Source organism: Nycticebus coucang, chromosome 22 (assembly GCF_027406575.1).
Source record: "Nycticebus coucang isolate mNycCou1 chromosome 22, mNycCou1.pri, whole genome shotgun sequence".
NCBI lineage: Eukaryota > Metazoa > Chordata > Mammalia > Primates > Lorisidae > Nycticebus > Nycticebus coucang.
Genome location: NC_069801.1, coordinates 814,655 through 833,156, shown reverse-complemented (window position 1 = coordinate 833,156; position 18,502 = coordinate 814,655). Strand labels below are relative to the sequence as shown.

Below are 18,502 nucleotides of genomic sequence, written 5' to 3'. Positions count from 1 at the left end.
GCCCTGGGCTACGCTGCTGGGGGCTGAAGCTCACAGGGACGCTGCAGCCCCGTCCCCGCAGTCCCTGCCCTGGGCTACGCTGCTGGAGGCTGCTGCTCACAGGGACGCTGCAGCCCCGTCCCCAGCACATGCCCTGTGCTGACTGAGCACCCGGTCGTCACAGCCCACACTCAGAGCTCTTCTATTTTGTGTATTTCACAGCTCTTGTGTGACTTAAAAGTGCCAGTATAGGTCAGCTTTACTGTCCTTTCACAAAATATAAGGAAGAAAAGTCTGTTCAGGTGTGTCCTGCCTTTCAGACACTCCCTCCCAGAAGATGCGGGGAAGTATTTTGACCAGGAAAGCCGAGTTCTGGAGGCTCCAATGACCATATGGGTGGCTGACCAGGTCTGTGTTGGGGTACTTCCCAGGGATGCTGGGCACGCCGTGAGCAGAGGGCTGCTCTGGGAGGTTGGGTTCTATGCCCAAGTGGGGCCCCTGAAAAGATGGGGCCTGGTGCCAGGGCCCCCCACAGGTGCTTCCCAGTGGGTGGCCCATGAGGAAGGTCTGACTGCTGTCTACACAGTGCAAAGAAGAGAGGCCGCCGTGGCCAGAGAGGGGCACCCCAGACCTGTTATTGGTGATAGTAACTAAAGTAGCTCTTGCCAGATCTTCTTTACGGACAGATTCTCGCCTCTCTTTACAAATCATATTCCCAAAACTAGATGCTACAGCCCAACCTGGCAGACCAAATTTTTCATAATCTCCTCCATAAATATCACCGACCAGCTTGTCAGCTTGGGTGCTGTCACCCTTGGATGCCATTTCTAGAGCCTCTTCAGAACTTTCAAAGCCAGTCAATAAACTGCACAAACCCAGAAAGGTACACCCTCCAAGGCTTGTCCCAGTCACTCGTTTATAGTTGTTTTTGGAATGGACTGCTAAAATACTGACTCCTGAGCCAATATTCACGACCAGCAGTGATAAGGATCGTCTAGGTTAAAAGGCATCTTTTGGCATCGCTCAGGTTCTGAGGTATTAGCAAAATAATAGCACTCTGCTTGTCCAGTGAAACTGACAGAATCTATGTACAGCGAGCCCTTTACAAGGCAGTCAAGTTCATCCAGTTTGTGCAGGTGGAGGTTTCCAATCTACCGCGCGAATTCGAACTTCTAAGCACCACCTCCTGTAACACATAGCACCGTTTGTATTGTTGAGAAGATTTTATCTCTTCCCATTTTGATAAAAGTAGGCAGGTCCTCGGTTGGAAATCTGATAAAGTGCAAGTTTCCTCTTAGGACAAAAAGTGTTGAATTCTTCAGTTCAAGGCATACATCACAAACGGCAGTGGATCTATACACTACATTAGAAGTCCAATATTTCCGAATACTTTTTGAGCTCTCAACTTCTTCTTGTTCTTCCTCTGCTGTGATATCAATAAGCTCAAAACATGTACCCACAAAGGCTGCCCCCACACTCCCAGGGCACATAGGTGCACAGGGGCCACAGCCCAGCTGGTCTTAGCGGCTGCCACTGCACACCAGGGCTGCTCCTGGGCATTCTGTGTGGCTTCCGCATCCTCCTGAGTCAGAGACCAATTTGCAGGAGACGGGTGTGTTAAAGGGCTGTGCCGTGGAAACCGCACGTCAGTGGCCACCGGCAGCAGTGACATTGGTGCCTTGGGGAGCATTGTTAGTCTCTGAGTACTCTTGCCCTTTCTGCTTCAGATGAAACCGGTGGGGTTCACTGTCCATGCCATCGTCACCACCTCAGACCTGGAGATCAGCCCCTCCGAGGTGGACTTTGGCTACTGCACCATCTATGAGGCCATCAGGACACAGATCAGGCTCTGCAACCGCTCGCTCCTGCCCCAGGAGTTTGGGTTCGTCAGACTTCCCAAGGTAGGTCTCATGCCCAGGCCTTAGGGCATATAGGAACCAAGGCCGGGCAGCCCTGAGGACAGGGCATGGCAGCTGCTGCTCTGGGGTCCGGCACCAGGACCTGGCCGCCCTGTGTGCTACCCTTGGGCACCTCACAGCTTCTGCCTCTCAGCTGGTCCCTCGTCCTCCCTCTTCTTTTCTGAAGCACCCTCATCCCCACCCTTCCCCCCCTCTGGCCCACAGGGCTCGACTCTTCTCCCCTACATTCCTTCTGGAACTCTCCCTGCCCAAGCCACCAACCCCAGCACCACCCACTCATACACACCCCCACGCACACTTGTTCACTCTCACCTGTGCTCTCACCTGCTCGCTTACTCACACACACAGCACACCCCTGCCCACACACGTGTATGCTCCTGCAGACACCCTGTTTTGACTTTGCCCTTGGTACCTTGCCGTTTTCCAGTTTGTGGACATCCAGCCCAACGATGGGTTCGGCACAATCCTGCCGCTGGAAACTCTGCAGCTCGATGTGCTCTTCCAGCCCACCAGGGCCAAGGAGTACAACTTCGAGCTGGTCTGCAAATCTGAAATCAACCGGTGAGCACGGGGGTGCTGTCCGGAGCAACCACCCAGGAGGGTGAGCCCTTCCTGCCCCCGCCCCGGGCCCCCCCTGCCTGGTGACAGATTGGCTGCAAGCAGGCCTAGGATCCAGGCAACCTCACACTCTGGACCAGCTTGCTGCATGTGAGCAGGTGTGCACGTGTTTGAGTGAATGCAGTGACACTACATCGGGATGTTGTCCACAAAGTTCACTCTCTGAGAACCGTGCAATCAAGCTCCACCAAAAAGTCACAAATCTCATAATATTTTAAGTCAGTTTTCAATTTTGTGTGCACCACATTCATCCCATGGGTTGGACACCCCTGAGCTAGAGCTTGCTTGCCTCACCTCAACCATATGCATTTTGTGACTGGTTCAAATTGGTCATCTGCGGGTTCCATTTTGGGTGTGCTGCATCTGAACCATCAAAGTGAACCAGCAAAGCAATGCTTGGTGGGAAATCTTCAGCTCAAAGTGCATACATTAAAGAGGGAGAGAGTTTGAAAATCAATAATCTGGGCTTCCTTTTCAAGAGTTAGGAAAAGAGCACAGGAAATTATGCCCCAAGTAGAAGGAAAGACAAAGAGTAGAAGCCAATAAAATAGTAATCAAATGTTCAACAGAGAAAAAAGAAGAAAACTAAGTCTTTTTGGTAAAAATAAAATGCAATTACTCCTAACAAGACTAATCAAGATAAGGGATACTAGCTGAGTGTTGTGGCGGGCGCCTGTAGTCCCAGCTACTGAGGAGGCTGAGGCAGGAGGATCTCTTGAGCCCGGGAGTTTGAGGTTGCTGTGAGCTGTGATGCCATGGCACTGTCTCAAGAAAGAAAAATTTTAGCTACCCACCTAAATTATGCACAGGAATACATAGCATTTTCAAAACGTGTGAATGGCGCAGTGAGCAAATGTGGCAGCTGCAGTGATGAGTTCTGGGTGACACCCATGTCCCTATCCACTCAGAGGACACCTGCCTGTGCTGTGGAGGGACCTGGATGGCCCCGTGCAGCTGAGCCCACACTGGTCACTTCCAGATGCTTCAAACTGTCTTGCCGGGCTGTGGGGGTCCACCCGCCTTTGGAGCTCTCCCACCACCAGATCAAGTTTGCAGCCACTGCCTTGTATGACACCTCCGTGGCCATGGTGTACATCAGCAACTCCCACCTGAGCATGAACTCCCTGACCCACTCTGTGCCCCGGACTGGCTCAGAGGATGCCTTCCCCGTGGGACCAACGTCTTTCGAATTCCTGCCACCCCCAGACTCACCAATCACCATCACACCCTTAGTGGGGACCGTGTTGCCAGGGAAGGTAGGTGTGGGTCCCCTGGGTAAACTGGGAGGTGGCTCTAGGCCAACCAGGGTGCCTGACTCTGCTCATCCTTAACCACAGGGAACAACCCTACCCCTCATCGAACCCAAGCAGGGCCAAAGAAGGCTCCATGGCCACCAAGCATGGGGCCAGGGGCCACCATGGGTAGTGGGAAGAGGCTGCAGGGTCCGCAGTGCCCCTCCCACACTCCACTTGAGGCCTGTCCTAGAAGGACCTTCCTGTGGGGACTGGCTATAGATGAGTGACCGGATTTCCAAAACAGAGGTGCTTTAGAAAGACTGGTGTGTGGGGGAGACATGTTATGGTGAAACTCCTCAGCTGAAAAGGAAGGTTCATTTCTCATGGGCAGTGGGGAGGGTTCTGGCCCACTCAGGACTCTGCCCCAACACCTCCCATCCCCTGGACCCGCACCCCTGGCTGAGGGGCTTGCTAATTGTGCACTGCAGCCCACCCCACCTTCCAGTGGAGAATGTGGGGCTGATTGGGAGGGTACCAGTGGGTGCTCCTGGGAGGTGGGGTGGCAGCCCTGGATCACAGGGGTGTACCACGTCTCTGCTCAGAGGTGCCTGGTCCAGGTGGCCTTCCGGCCCGTCCTGCCCAAGGAGCTGATCTACCAGGAAGCCCTTCAGATTGCGAACAAAGAAACGGAGGCCAGGCTGGTGCGTAAGGCCCCAGGAGGGGGCCTGCAGAGGCACTAGGAGGAGGGATATGGGCCCCAGAATTGTGAGGGGATGCTGCCCTTGCCAAGGGACGAGCCCTGCTGCCCTGAGGCTCTTGAGGCAGACTTCCCCAATCCCTTGTGTCAAGCTGTATGCAAGAGGCTTAAACTTTTCTTACCAAGACACCTCCCTCTTGAAAAGCACCACCAGGCAGAGGGGAGTCCAGTAGTGGCCTCTGAAAGGTGAGGGTCCACCCACCTGCACTAGTTAGCCAATAACAAAGTCAGGACACTCCTGCCCCACTCCTGTGTCCTGCCCCAGAGTGACCCCATGAATGGCTGCCCCTGGAGGGGAGCTGGGCTCCTGCCCCACATTGGCAGCTCCCCCTGAGCACTTGTGGGCTTACAGCTTCCACAGCATACAGACCAGAGATGCACCCTCCAGCCTTGCTGGCAGGCGCGATGGGAGGGAAAGGCAGCAGGGCAGAGGCCCCAGTTCTGGTGGGCTCTTCATTGCCCTTATGCTTCAGGTTCCCCAGGGGTGAAGGTAGGTGCTGGAGTTGCTGAGTAGCCCTGGGGTTCTGTGCATGGTGTCCTCAGGTGACCCTCTGCCCAGACCCCCAGGCAGCCAGCCCCACAGCCACCCCCCCAACAGGCTGCAAAGAACATGAGCGCCCGCAGGAAAGACCTGTGGAAGCAGTCCGTCTCCCTACTGCACAACTGGGACCAGCAGAAACAACAGCTCGAGAGCAGGTGGACTGGGAGGGGCTTTGCTGTTAGGACCCTCTTGGCCCACTGAGACATCCTTCCCCAAGAAAGACTAAGCTGAGTGCAGCAAAACAAGCCCCTGGAGAGCTCTGACAGGCTTGGCTCACTGCCAGCCCTGTGGCCACACCAGCAGCCCCAGGAACATGGCTCTCTAGTTAGGGGCCACAGGCCCTGTGTCCCACCCCTTCCCTGGGGCTGCCTGGCACCTGGAGTGGGTGAGGCCTCCACGGGAGCAGCCACAGGGGAAAACCACCTTGTCAGACAGACCTGTGACAGCCACAGCCTGGGCTCCAGGGGGCAGGTGTGGCCTTGTAGACCCCTCCATGTAGTATGGGGAGGTCGGAGCCCAGCTGACAAGCCCAGGGCAGGCCCTCTGATGGTGGCTGGTGAGCAAGGTGGGGCGGGTGCGAGTGCCCTTTGCTGGCTTCATTCCAACTCCAACAGGTACCAGGCTGCCCAGGCCACTCTGGTCAGAGCTTTCCTAGGGAAGTTTGACAAATTTGTGGTCCCCTGTGTCATTGCCAGTGGTGACATCAAAGATAGGAGCAGATCAGAGCCTCTGAGTTTCAGGTGCGGAGCACTCTCCAGCACAGGGCATGGGCAGGGCCTGGACAGCACAGCCCCCACTCTGCCCTCAGCATGCCCTTGCCCTGCCCGCAGCCCCCACAACACCCTGTACCTGGAGCTGTGGTGTCCAGCAGTGGCACCTCCTGTTGTGGTGACATCAGAAAAAGGCAAGACCACCTTGAACTTTGGTGATGTCGCCGTAGGTGAGTTCTGATTGGGCCCAGACACTCAGCCCCCACCCCAGGGACCTGGGCACACCCAAGCCACTGCCCACTCCCCCATCCCGCCCCAGGGCTGTCCCTTGGGGCCTGGGGACTATAACCTGCTCTTCTACCCCATTTCAGGACACCACAGCATAAAGAAGGTCTCCATCCAGAATATCTCCCGCGAGAATCTCACTGTATCCTTGTCCACACCCAGCTCAGGCAGCTAGGGGGCCTATGGCAGAGCCTGCAGAGGTCGCTGTCTTGCTCCTTGACCCCAACTCAGGTGGAGTTCTCAGTGCTGGACCCCAACGGCCCCTTCGTCCTACTGAACCCCTGTGGCAGGCTGCACACAGGCCAGACCCAGGTTCTGGTGCTGTCCTTCTCTCCCCACAAGAGCATCTTGGTGAGCCCCAGTCCCACCCCAGGTGACACTGCAGCCCTGAGCTCCCCAGGTCTCAGGAACAAGGTATTGTCCAGGGCCAGAGGTTGCTGCATACTCAGGGCCCAGACTAACTAAGCCTGGGTCTGCCGGCAGCCCGCCCCGGGCCCTGCACTCACTAACAAGTAAGAGGAGAGGGTGCTCCCAGCTGTCCCAGCTCTCTCATGCAACCAATGAGCATGCCTCTGACAGGCGTCTGCTCCTGGCTAAAAGATGTGGTCTCCTTAGGCTCAAGAAATGCTGGACATCATTACCAAGAGAGGCACACTCACCCTCACCCTCATAGGCACCGGTGTGGCATCCATAATCATGTGCTCCATCGAAGGTGACGTGCTCAACATGGGCTACGTGATTGCTAGGGAGTCTGTCTCCACAAGCTTCAAGGTGGGGCCCTGGTGCTTGCCCCAGCTTCCCAGAAGGGGTTTCCACTGGGGAGGGATCAGCCAGCCTTTCTAAGTGCCTGGCTGGTGGAGGAGCCAGAGGAGGCACAGGTGCCCGTCCATCCCCACCCCAGCAGCTGCCACTGCTGCCCTTCTGGGAAAGCTGAGGTGTCCCCTACACTCGGTCCTCAGCTTCCTCAGGGCTCCTGTCCTCTGCACCAGGGTCTTTGCACAGTGTTCCCTCCAGCCACTCTCCTGCTGTGCTGCATAAACACTCCTTTAGAGCCCACCTTGGGCACCCCTAGGGGACACTGCCTTGCAGCTCCCACGCCTGTGTATGAGGGTAGGCCTGGCTCCCAGTGCCCTGCCCTCTGAGTATGGCGCCACCTGGGCTCCCTCACCCAGCTTAGGGCAGGCCCTGGAAACAGCACCTAAGAGGGGCCATCTTGAGGAGGGGGTCTCTCAGGAGAGGGAGCAGGTATGGGGAAGAAGCTGGCAGGGTGTGGTTCTGCTAAGCCAGGCCTGGGCCTGGCCTCAGAGGAGCTCTGGAGGGCAGTCAGTCCCATAGAGCTGTACATACATGCCAGGCAGGGAAGCCAGCGAGCAGCCCAGTAAAGGGCTCCTATTAGGCCAGGCAGATGAGGTTAAAGCAAGCACCAACAGTTGAGCAAGCTGCTGGGCATGTGTGTTGCTACTGCTGGAGTCACAGGCGATGGAGCTTGGAAGTGGGAGGGCACCTGGGTGCCCAGTTGGCGTGGCCAGTGGCAGCTGACCGGCTGCCAGGCCAGCCAGGCCAGTGCAGTGAGCCCAGCCACTCCCACAGCTGCAGAACAACTCCTCGCTTCCAGTCATGTTCTCTATGCGGCTGGACAGCCTCTCTGGCCGCAGGAGCAAGGCCCAGCAGCTTCCACGGTTCCTTGCCTTGCCAGCCCAGAGGACAGAGGTGGTCGGTGAGCAGGGCTGGGGGGTGGAGGCCAGAGGACTGAGGGCAGGAGAGGGCACAGAGTCGGGGGTAGGGGAGAAGAGGAGCCTGCAGGCAAACAGGGACTGCAGGGGAGGTCATGCACACCCGCTACCCCTAGGCACCCAGAACTTCAATGGCCAGAGCGTGTTCAGCGTGGTCCCCGTCAAGGGCATCATGGACCCAGGGAAGACACAGGACTTCACTGTGACCTTCAGCCCAGACCATGAGAGCCTCTACTTCTCTGACCGGCTCCAGGTGGTGCTGTTTGAGAAGGTGGGCTACGCAAAGCTGGCCCCTCTGGAGGCCTCAAGCACCCAGCCCCATGGGCACCAAACCTGGGGGCTCTGCACTGCACTGGGGGGAATGTGGGGGTCGTCTGGTGGAGAGACCAGAGTCCTACAGGTCCCTGTCCCTCCCAAACCCCTCCCTGAACCAACCCCAGCCCTCACAGCCAGGGCTCTCAGCCCCAAAGCTACAGGGACCAGGCTGCTGTGCTTCTTGTTCCCAGAAAATTTCCCACCAGATCCTCCTGAAGGGGATGGCCCGGGAGCACATGATGTTTGTGGAGGGTGGAGACACCCTGGATGTGCCTGTGGAGTCCCTGACAGTGGTCCCAATGTTTGACCCGGAGCACAGAGAGGGTGAGCACCCGCAACAAGGGCCAAAAGAGGACCTCCCAACACCCTCAGCCTCGGCCCAGACCCAGCACAGACCCAGCAGCACAGGGCAAGGTCCCGCCCATCCCCCTGAGCCACCCTGACCAGAATTTCCACCCCCACTCATCCCCCATTCCTCAGCCTGACCCTGGGCAGCTCCCCTCACTGCCCTGGCCACAGCCCTGCATGGCTGCTTCCAAGCCAGGTCCTCCCTCTCCAGAAGGGGAGGAGCTGAGGCCCATCCTGGTGACCCTGGACTACATCCAGTTTGACACAGACACGCCAGCCCCACCTGCCACCCGAGAGCTACAGGTGGGCTGCATCCGGACCACCCAGCCGTCTCCAAAAAAGGTGACCACAGCACTACCCCTGGTGGCATCTGGGAAGCCCCTAAACCTCCCCTGCTCGGGCAGCTCTGGCCCTTCTTGGCTTTACCCCTCTCAGGCTCATCTGTAACTTCCTGCAGCACACTGGGGTGGGCAGCCTGCTGGTCAGAGCTGAGAGGGCAGGTGGAGCTGGGCGCCCAGCGAGCAGTGCCTGGTCCTCCAGCCCCCAGCAGCCCTGTGCCCACAGACGGTTGAGTTCAGCCTGGACAGTGTCTCGTCCCTGCAGCACAAAGGCTTCTCCGTCGAGCCCTCCAGGGGCTCTGTGGAGCGTGGCCAAACCAAGACCATCAGCATCTCCTGGGTACCACCTGCCGACTTTGATGTAGGTTCCTCAGGCTCCAGCCAGGGAGCCCCAGGAATGCCAAAGGCTGGGTGGGCCAACATCACCCAGGGAAGGGGTGGCCATGGAGGGCGTGGGGAGATAAGGTAGGCAATGCCGCAGGGAGGACAATGGGTCTGGCAGGGCTGCGTGTCGGCTAAGGGTTACCTCCCTGCCCATTCCAGCCAGACCACCCCCTCGTGGTGTCAGCCCTGCTGCAGCTCAAAGGGGATGTGAAGGAGGTCTACAAGGTCATCTTTGTAGCCCAGGTGGTGACAGGCCACTGAGGCCACAGGAGCTCCAAAGAATGCCCTTGGCCCCTCCTGACCACCCTCAAAGCCCTCCCCAGGCTGTGGGCCAGGCCAGACCACCAGGGGCCTGGGACTGAGGCATCCCCTGCTGGGCAGGTTCAATTGGACAGCCCTTGGCATGGCCCATGGCCACTTTCTGCTGCCCTGGACTCAAAGGGCCCAGGGTCCAAGAGCACTCTGCTTGGGCCTTACACTCAGAGCCAGCACATAGCTGATCCAACCCACAGCCTGCTGTTAGCCCAGCCCTCAGAGCCCAGCCTGTAGAGGCCCCAGGGGAGCCCCAACGCCTGTCAATAAACTCTGTGAGCCAACAGGTGCAGGCCTTCAGTGTGGGTGACACAGAGTCAGAGGTGGGGACAGAACCCTGGGGAAGCAGCCCCACCCCTCCTCGAGTATGTACGAGTGTGTGAGCACTGTGAACGTACACACCACACACACACACCTCACACCCCACACACATGTCAATCCATCAAACAACTGCCTGGCAGGGTCTCCTGGAGTGTGGGAATCTTGCTAGACACATGTGGAGAGGCCACCCCAGCCCAAACGCCAGGAGAGATCCCCAAGCCCAGAGCACTGGGCCGCAGCAGGCAGCATGGGATCCTGGGGTACAGGACCCAGACCCAGAGAGGCCCAGGGAGGAGGGAAGAGGGCTGGGACTCCAAAACTCAGGCAGACTCCTCCCAGTTCCAGGACCCCTGACAACCCCAAGTGAGGGGTCCCAGTTCACTCACTTGCTATCCTCAGCCCAGCCAGAGCCCAGGGGAAGGCCCAGCTCTGGAGTTTGGGCCTCCCTTTGTCTGAGATAAGGCCATGCTGCACTTTTTGCATTTGGACCTATCCTTCAAGGGAGAAAACGACCCCCAGCACATGAAAGGCTCCTGTGAACTCAGAACAGTATGTGGACTCCTCCCCACCCCCACCTGCCAGTTCCTATACTCTGGAGCATGTCTATTGGGATGTCGCCGCAGAGCCCACCCAGCCTGGACCTCCCATCACTAGGCAGCCTTCCTGGCTTGGTGGGTGGACAGTGGTTGCATCTAGGTGCTTTCCTAAGCACAGGCCTTGGGGATACCCATCTGGAACTGCCCACCCTCACTCTAAACCCCTTACTGCTTAGGAACCTGTCATGGCCCCAAACTTGAAGCCAGTGACTCTGATGCTGGAGGGACATTTTATAGGACTTCTGTCTAGTGGGCCTTAGAGGTGGCAGGCCCAAGTCCCTTGCTGCCCCACTGAGGCTGACCAGCCATAGCCCAGGTCAACTTCTGTGCCAGATGGGAGAAGAAGAGGTCCACCAGACACAGGCCAGGTCCAGGCCTTAGGAGGAGATGCTCCCTGAGGGCACTGTCCCCTGAGCAGCCTGGCAGGTCCCCGGTACTCAGGGGCTGAGGCCCTGCCCAGGTGCTCCATGAGGGCAGAGCCTTTAACTTCCCCGGCTCCGTCCCTTGCTTCCTCTCCTCCGTCCTGCATGGAGAGGGGAAAGGGCCAAGGATCCTCTTGGAAGGCGGAGGTCCCCAGCCTCCTATGAGCAGCAGCCATGCCCGACGCAGCCCCCGCGCTCTGGACCAGCTCCCGCGGGTCGCCGAGTCCAGCTCAGACAGGCCCAGATCGGCGGGGGTGGGGGCTCAGCCCGAGCGCGTGACCTTGGTGGGGGGAGACACGGAGTGCGAGCTCGGGGCGTGCCAGGGCTTGGTGGGCGTGTCCTGTTATGGGGGAGCTCCTGGAGGGGCTGCCCTGCAGCGGGCCTGTCCTGTGATGGGCCTGTTCTGCAGTGGGCGGGCCCCATAAAGCCTCAGGCCGGCTCCTCCCAGCTCCGCTGTTCCCAGAACATGTGCCGGGGGCTCCGGCGGCTGCTGCTGCCGCTCCTGCCGCTACCGCAGGTGGGTTGGGCCGCCCGCTGGGTTCGGGCGCAGCCAGGCAGGTGTGCGCCTGAGCCCCGCCCCGCCCGGGCTCACCCTTGTCCCCGCAGGTGACGCTGAGCTTCGCGGACGGCAGCTGCGACCCCTCAGACCAGTAAGTCGGGGGTGGGGGATGGGGCCCTGCCCCGCCCTGTGGCGAGGGGCTGTGAGGTCGGCGGGCCAGTGCCAGCATCTCGCTCCAGATGCCGCCGTCCCCACAGGTGCCCTCCCCAGGCCCGCTGGAGCAGCCTGTGGCACGTGGGGTAAGTGGAGACCGCGGCACCAGGCCGCCGGTCCGACGGTTTCCCGGGGGAGACACCAGGACTAGCCCGCCCAACCCCACCTTGCCGCCACCGCGTCCAGCTTCCCCCGCCGCCTCCTCTTGGCCGCTGGCGGAAGACTCTGGGGCCCTGGCGGCCTGGAGCATGCAGGACTCACCTTCAGAGCCTGCCGGCTCTTTCCCGCCCCTCCTGCCTTGCCTCTGTGGTCAGCGGTCCCAGCGCAAGGATTGTGCAGTAGGCTGGGGACAGCATGTCCTGGGAGTGAGCCCAAGGCCACCCCTGGCCAACCCTGGAGAGACAGCCAGGGTAAGCCCAGCAGCTGGAAACCAGGGCAGACCAGCTTCTCAGGCTGAGCTCTGGCCAGGAGGTCTCCCTGTGGAGAGACAGTCTCTGTTTTTTTAACCTTGTCTGTTCTCCTGTCTTGGGTTGTTGGGCCCTGACTGTCCCTAAGATGCCGGGTCAGCAGCAGTAGGGCCTTGCTCCCCTGCCCAGGCTGGTCCTGCTCGCAGTCCTCCTGCTGCTGCTGTGTGGGGTCACAGCCAGCTGTGTCCGGTTCTGCTGCCTCCGGAAGCAGGCGCAGGCCCAGCCACGTTTGCTGCCAACCCAGCAGCCCTGTGACCTGACAGTTATACCTGTGGACAGTGACAGCCCTGTGCACAGCACTGTGACCTGTGAGTGCCTGGTGGCACCTACCAGGCAGTGGAGGTGGAGGGGAGGTGAACATGAAACCCACCTCCTCAAACCCCTTCTGGTTCCCTGCAGCCTACAGCTCGGTGCAGTACCCACTGGGCATGCAGCTGCTCCTGCCTTTGGGGGAACTGGACCCTGACTCCATGGCCCCTCCCACCTACAGCCTATATGCCTCTGAGCTTCCGCCCTCCTATGATGAGGCTGTCAAGATGGCCAAACCCAGAGAGGAAGAGCTGATGCCTCCCCAGAAACCCAGCCCACTCGCTGCGGCCTTAGGCCTCGAGACTGCTCCAGGGCCCCAGGAGCCAGACCAAGATACCCAGCACTCCCACTATAGCACTGGTGCCCCTTCAAGGGGGCAGGGGAACCCCCTGAAGCCATCAGACCAGAGTTTGGGGTATGGGGCACTTGGAGCCAAGGGCCCCCAGTTGTCCCATCGTCCTCCTCAGGAAGACCTGCCACCTGGCACTTTGCTGCAGCACCTGCCCCAGCCCCAACAGGCCCTAAGTCTGGAGGAGGGCCCCATGGCCTGAGCCTCAGGAGCTAAAGGGCAGCTGTGACAGCTACATCTTTTTAGAGAGAAAATAAAGTTTGTATTTAAGTGGGCTCCACCTGTGAGGTTAGGGCTCTGGGGCCCTCAGGCAGCCCATCCCCTGTGTAAGCAGGCAGGATAGCACGTGGTCCCTGGCCTGTGCCCAGACTGGGCAATGGGCGGTGTCAGATGTCTCAGCAGAAGTGACTGGGGCCGTGTGCCCAGGCTGGCCCAGGAAAACCCTTTCCTTTCTCCAACCCTGAACTTTTACCACTCCCTTCTCCAGCTGGGGACAGTGAAGCACACAAGAACTAGGCTGTGCATTCATTTGACACACAGAGCTGGGTAGACGGGTGGGTGGGCGGCAGCCTTCCATGGGCAGGCTCTCCACGGCCCCTGCAGCTGCTCCTACTGGACCAGCTTGAAGGACTGTCCAGTCATCATGGCCACGAACTCTGGAGGCAGAGGGATAGGTGAGCAGCCAGCCCTGCTGGCTCTCAGCTCCCAGGGCCTATGCCCACTCACCCTCATAGTCAATGGTACCGTCCCCATCCTTGTCTGCCTCCTTCATCATCTGCTCCGCCTCCACCTCATTGAGGGGCTCCCCGGCATTCATGAGCACGTACCTATGGGGCCTCACAATGAGCCACACTGCCTGCCCGCTCGCCTGCCCATCCATCCACCCCGCTGCCAGCCCCAGGCCCTACTTGAGTGTGTTCCAGTCAATGTAGCCTTTGCCCTCCTTGTCAAAGACACGGAAGGCCGCCCTCAGCTCGCTCTCCTGGTTCTGGGCCTTCTCATGATAAATCCCCATCAGTGCCAGGAAGCCATCGCAGTTGAAGAACCCTTTGTCTGCAAGGAGCTCGAGTGAGGCTCGAGCCTCACCCCACACCTGTGGGCCACCCTGCGCAGCCCCACCCCTGCCGTCTCTGTCCTACTCACTGTCGCTGTCCACATCCTTGGCCATGGACCCCAGCTCGCTCTTGGTGGGGTTGATGCCCAGCAGGCTCATGAGGCACTCCAGCTCCCCCATCTTTACCTCCCCGTTGCCCTCCTCATCAAACATCTCGAAGACTCCCTTGTACTCCTTGATCTGCTCTGCAGACAGGCGCTCCGTCTGCAGGGGACACCATGCCTGCTGTGCCATAGCCCCCTGTGCTCCTCTGTCCAAGGGAGGGTTGGAGCCAATCCCCCACACCCATCTGTCTGGCCTTTCAAGATGAGTAGTGAAAAGAGGAGGCCCAGCCTGGGGAGGCTCTGGGACAAAGTGACAGCTCTCTCTGCTAGGGAGCTTAAAGGGGTGAGTGAAGGCACGAGTGAGCCAAGTGGGACCTGGTATGGGGGCACAGGATAGCTGTGTGGAGAGGAGTCTCAGGAGCCTGGCCCAGGCCAGGGTGAAAGCTCCAAGGATAGGCTTCCAGGCCTACGCATAGCCAGGGCCCACGGGATGGCCTGTAGGGCCCCCTGGGGACAGTCTAACACCTGGCCACCACTGACTGCCACCCCTGCACAGTGGGTCCATGGCCACCCCTCTGTCACCCTTACACAGTGGGTCCAGGGACACCATGGCCCCAGAATGAGGGCAGCATCGGTGGCCTGATCAGGCTTCCTACACACCCTTTGCCCAGAGGTCTCACCCTAGCTTCTTCCGCACTGGGTGCTACACCCAGCTGGGTAAGGAACCTGTGGCCTTCCTGTTCTTCAAGTGCAGCCTTTTGACTAAATCCAAATTTTACAGAACAAATTGTTTCATTAAAAGAGAAGTAGCAAGGGCGGCACCTGTGGCTCAGTTGGTAAGGCACCGGCCCCATATACCGAGGGTGGCGGGTTCAAACCCGGCCTCGGCTGAACTGCAACCAAAAAATAGCTGGGCGTTGTGGCAGGTGCCTGTAGTCCCAGCTACTCGGGAGGCTGAGGCAAGAAAATCGCTTAAGCCCAGGAGTTGGAGGTTGCTGTGAGCTGTGTGAGGCCACGGCACTCTACCGAGGGCCATAAAGTGAGACTCTGTCTCTACAAAAAAAAAAAAAGAGAGAAGTAGCAAAAAAAGATGAAGCTTTTTTGCCTCCTTTGGTGCTTACAAAAGAACTATCTTCAAATCAGAAGGCTCAGGCCTCCACCTCAGCCAGCGGCCCTCTGGAGGCCCCCCCAAGAAGTAGCCTTACCATGTCCACGGCCGGCTTGAGGGGCAGGAGCTACAGAGCTGTCATGTGGGCTGCTCAGGCAGAACACGGGGCAATGGTGGCAGCTGAGTTTTAGCTGGACCCGGCTGCCTAGGGTCCCTAGGGTCCAGATTCCAAGAGCCTTTTATGGGTGGGAAATCCTGCCCACCCTATCCTGGGATGAGCTCTCTGCCCTTCCCCACAGAGCCTACTCCTGGCCCTGCTTGGCCTATGCCTCCCCTCACCCTCACATGGTTCCCGTCATCATTCCCTCTTAACTGTACCACCCTCTGCCTCCCAGGGGCTGGTCTTCCCACTGCTGTGTATGGGGGCCTCACCCCAGGATGTCAGGACACACTGCTGAGACTTTTTGTTGGAGGCCCACCCTGGCCAGCTAGCACCCCATGGCCCAAGTCAGGCTGCCCTCCCATCCCCATGGGCCCAGGCCCAGTGCCAGCACTTCACAAATACCCTCTAAAGACAGGCTAAATTGACAGGTGCATTTGGGACCCCCAGCCCACCTTCAAGGAGGGACTGCTAGACGTGGTCTGGAGGCTAGGGGGGCAGGGCAGACAGGACTTAGGGGCTGGGCCGCCCGCTGGGAGGCCAGGCATGGTCGGGGGCTATTCTGGGGTTTCTCAGGGAAACCTGACCTCCCTTCCACTCAGAATAGCAAAGCTGGCTCCCAGGAGGGTGAGTGCCCAGGCTGGCCAGGGACAAAGCGCTACAATGGCACACCACCCTTTTCGTACACAACCATACACGTACTCACTCAGCAGACACGCACCAACCCCCCATCCAGCTCCCATGGCTACTTCAGGCAGGAGATGTGAGGTTTTTGGTTGCAGATCTAGCCCCTCTTGGGCTGAAGGGCCCTTTCCACCCCTTCTAGGCCCCCACCCAGCTCCCAGCACTCTGTACATGGCCTTTCGGGGTCACACACACATATCTGCTCCCCCACCAGCCCCTTGACTGCCTGATGAGTCCCAGCAGGTGGGACACTCCATGTCCCCTGCCAGCCTGCCAGAATATGCAATGCTTCCCGCTGAGGGCCAGGCCAGCTGCTGAGGCTGAGTCTGTGCTGGCAGGGGCAAGCCACCTCAGCAGGCACCGGGTCATGACCCCAGGGAACACCTCCAGCTCAGTGCAGGGGCTGGAGGAGAAGCTGGCTCTGGATTTGGTGAGGTAGAGGGTCATCCCACACCTCCATCCTAGTACTCTCTGGCCTTTATTTCCCCCTGGGCCAAGGCAGGGGACTATTCTTAGGAGGGAGGGAGGCAGCACCCAGACCCGCCCACCCTGAGTACTGGCCCGGCATCCTCAGGTGGAGGATGGCCAGGTTACAGAAACACAGGGGACTGCACCAACCGACTGGCCTTGAACAACACCCCCACCAAACATCTATCACCTGCCTGTGGTCACAGTTGGTAGAAAACAGGCTTTTTTTCCTGCATCTTCAGACCTCTGCTCTGACACTCCTGGCTGTGCCCCTGACAGGTCCAGAATCTTGGTGGCTTCACAATTTAAACTCTAGGCTGGGATCCCTGGAGCCCAAGTTAGAGCAAAGGCAGCTCTCCCAACCCCTCTCCAGGCCCTGACGCTGCAAAGATAGGGTGGGGCAACATATGGCCAGACCACAGTGGCCCTGTCCTCCTCCCTGACCACTCCCAGGACTCCAGGAAAGGCAAGTCTCCCTGTTCCTCACCCTAGCCCTACTCCTCTGGCACAGGCCAACCTCCACCCAGCCTCTGCACACACTGTGTACACCTGGGACCTGTCAGCCCTCAATCTCTACTTTCCTTTTCACATCACTTCTAAGCACTGAAGGAGTTAGGAGAAAATGAGCAAGAAGTCCTAGAGCACTTGGGCTCACCTTCCTCTCCGTCCAGTGCATGGTGTTAATCTGTGCACTTGTGTACAACAGACCTCCAGAACCTCTTCATCTTGCAAAGCTAAAATTCTGCCCCCATTACAGTCTAACTCCCCTCCCCTGCCTGCCCCCAGGCCTGGCAATGGCCTTTCTGTTTCTGAGCATTTGACTACTTTAGAAACCTCAAGTAAGGGGAGTCATGCAGTGTTTGCCTTTTGTGACCGGCCTATTTCCTTTGGTACAGTTGGTGTAGCAACAGAACTGCCTTCTTTTTAAAGGCTAAATAATACTCCCTCATATGGACAGATTATCTTTTTCTTCTCCATTCACCTGCTGATGGACATGTGGAGTGGTTCCCCCTGCAATGCACACACCTGTCAGATTCACTAGTCCCCCAGTCATGCAAGCCAATTCTTTAAATATGAGAGACATGTACATGCGTGTGTCTATGTGTAGGGACACATACACACATGTCTGCATATATACAGACATACTCATCCTCCTGTTTCTCTGGAGACCTCAGACTCCTGCAGAGGGGTCCCCAGTGTGCTCTAGGGCTGCTCTGCCCACTGCAGGGCACGGTGTGCCACATGTTCTCTGGATGGGTCTGGAGAGGGTCACCAGTGCCCAAGGAGAGCAGCTGAACTTGCAAACAAACAGCATTGGCCACGCTAGGTGAGAGACTATGTGTGCAGCAAGGACACCCAGTGACCCCTTCCTAGAGAAGAGGAGACCCATTGACACAACCATTGGGCCCCAAAACAGCCTCAGGAGTAGACCCACCTTACCTGAGCCCCAGCTGCTGCAGATGGGCAAGGCGCCCCTGTCGGATCCTGCTTCCTCTTTCTGTCACAGGGGCTGTCCCTAGCACACCTCTCCTACCCCAAACTCCATTCCAGGGCCAGCTTCAGGGAAGCCAAGCTATGACAAGATGGGGTGCTGGGGAGGGAGGCCTTACTGTCCAGCTGAACAAGCACCACTGTTCTGGGGCCTATGTCCCCATGTGGTCACCTGTTGCAGCTGTCACTGATGGTGAGTCGGGGGAGGGTAGAGGGAAAAGACCAGGTAGCTGCTGCCAATTGGCTACAAATAGGAAGGGGAGGAGAGCCACCCAGGTGTGAGCCCCATGTGAGCTCTGGGGGTGCTCTGATTTCATGCAGCTCCTCTGCTCTCCACTTTGCAGCCCAGGATGTAAGTCAGAGTGGGACATCAGAGGTATCATCTCTCACAGTTTGAATCTCATTCATTTGCAGGTTTGCTCCCCTCTCCCTATAAAGAGCTGACACTCCCACCCCCAATGCTGGAAGACCCCCCCAAGGCAACATTTATTTCCCCAGAATCCCTACCTGCCTGCACAGTGGGACACCCACAGGTAGCTGTTAGGGCAGCCAGCCCCCCTGACACTGCAGCAGTACCTGCTGGGCCAGGGTCTAGGGCTCCCTCTAGGGCTGTATCTTGAGCTCAGCAATAGGGACTCTGCACACACCTCCACTGCTCACCCCAGCTTCTGCCTGAGGCTTCCCAGGCTGGGTACAGGGCCACCATGCAGGGGTTAGCCCTAGGCAGTGGGGCAGTTGGAGGGTACACAGCCCCTGCCCACAGCATCACCTACTCACCCCTTC

General features: G+C 58.6%; 3 protein-coding genes and 1 pseudogene across 3 annotated transcripts in view; 2 read left to right on the top strand and 2 right to left on the bottom strand.

Moving 5' to 3' along the window:
- CFAP74 (cilia and flagella associated protein 74) overlaps window positions 1–10,888 on the top strand; it is a 69,789-nt gene extending 58,901 nt beyond the window's left edge. Inside the window, exons 23-39 of the mRNA XM_053577137.1 lie at window positions 300–387; window positions 1,707–1,880; window positions 2,326–2,459; window positions 3,496–3,772; window positions 4,354–4,452; window positions 5,107–5,226; window positions 5,287–5,789; window positions 5,880–5,989; window positions 6,131–6,186; window positions 6,276–6,395; window positions 6,660–6,815; window positions 7,635–7,761; window positions 7,894–8,048; window positions 8,284–8,416; window positions 8,637–8,782; window positions 9,005–9,139; window positions 9,322–10,888. Of these exons, the coding sequence (XP_053433112.1) occupies window positions 300–387; window positions 1,707–1,880; window positions 2,326–2,459; window positions 3,496–3,772; window positions 4,354–4,452; window positions 5,107–5,226; window positions 5,287–5,789; window positions 5,880–5,989; window positions 6,131–6,186; window positions 6,276–6,395; window positions 6,660–6,815; window positions 7,635–7,761; window positions 7,894–8,048; window positions 8,284–8,416; window positions 8,637–8,782; window positions 9,005–9,139; window positions 9,322–9,423 (2,635 nt within the window). The 3' untranslated portion in view covers window positions 9,424–10,888. The remainder of the gene's footprint in view (window positions 1–299; window positions 388–1,706; window positions 1,881–2,325; window positions 2,460–3,495; window positions 3,773–4,353; window positions 4,453–5,106; window positions 5,227–5,286; window positions 5,790–5,879; window positions 5,990–6,130; window positions 6,187–6,275; window positions 6,396–6,659; window positions 6,816–7,634; window positions 7,762–7,893; window positions 8,049–8,283; window positions 8,417–8,636; window positions 8,783–9,004; window positions 9,140–9,321) is intronic.
- On the bottom strand, window positions 459–1,699 carry LOC128574914 (pantothenate kinase 3-like; annotated as a pseudogene).
- Window positions 10,888–13,000, top strand: TMEM52 (transmembrane protein 52). Its single transcript, XM_053575437.1, has 5 exons — window positions 10,888–11,330; window positions 11,420–11,463; window positions 11,570–11,611; window positions 12,122–12,300; window positions 12,392–13,000. Exons 1-5 carry the CDS (start codon window positions 11,280–11,282, stop codon window positions 12,850–12,852), a joined length of 777 nt encoding a protein of 258 aa, XP_053431412.1. The 5' UTR covers window positions 10,888–11,279; the 3' UTR covers window positions 12,853–13,000.
- Window positions 13,001–13,192: 192 nt separating this feature from the next.
- Window positions 13,193–16,387, bottom strand: CALML6 (calmodulin like 6). Its single transcript, XM_053575440.1, has 4 exons — window positions 13,794–16,387; window positions 13,559–13,703; window positions 13,377–13,477; window positions 13,193–13,306 (listed from the first exon to the last, which is right to left on the bottom strand). Exons 1-4 carry the CDS (start codon window positions 13,996–13,998, stop codon window positions 13,260–13,262), a joined length of 498 nt encoding a protein of 165 aa, XP_053431415.1. The 5' UTR covers window positions 13,999–16,387; the 3' UTR covers window positions 13,193–13,259.
- Window positions 16,388–18,502: the final 2,115 nt, after the last annotated feature.

Coding starts and splice junctions, on each gene's coding strand:
- TMEM52 (XM_053575437.1), top strand. CDS start 11,280: ATGTGCCGGGGGCTCCGGCGGCTGCTGCTGCCGCTCCTGCCGCTACCG. Junction 11,331..11,419: donor CGCTCCTGCCGCTACCGCAG/GTGGGTTGGGCC, acceptor TTGTCCCCGCAG/GTGACGCTGAGCTTCGCGGA. Junction 12,301..12,391: donor TGTGCACAGCACTGTGACCT/GTGAGTGCCTGG, acceptor GGTTCCCTGCAG/CCTACAGCTCGGTGCAGTAC.
- CALML6 (XM_053575440.1), bottom strand. CDS start 13,998: ATGGCACAGCAGGCATGGTGTCCCCTGCAGACGGAGCGCCTGTCTGCA. Junction 13,704..13,793: donor CAAGGATGTGGACAGCGACA/GTGAGTAGGACA, acceptor AGCTCCTTGCAG/ACAAAGGGTTCTTCAACTGC. Junction 13,307..13,376: donor CGGTACCATTGACTATGAGG/GTGAGTGGGCAT, acceptor CTCTGCCTCCAG/AGTTCGTGGCCATGATGACT.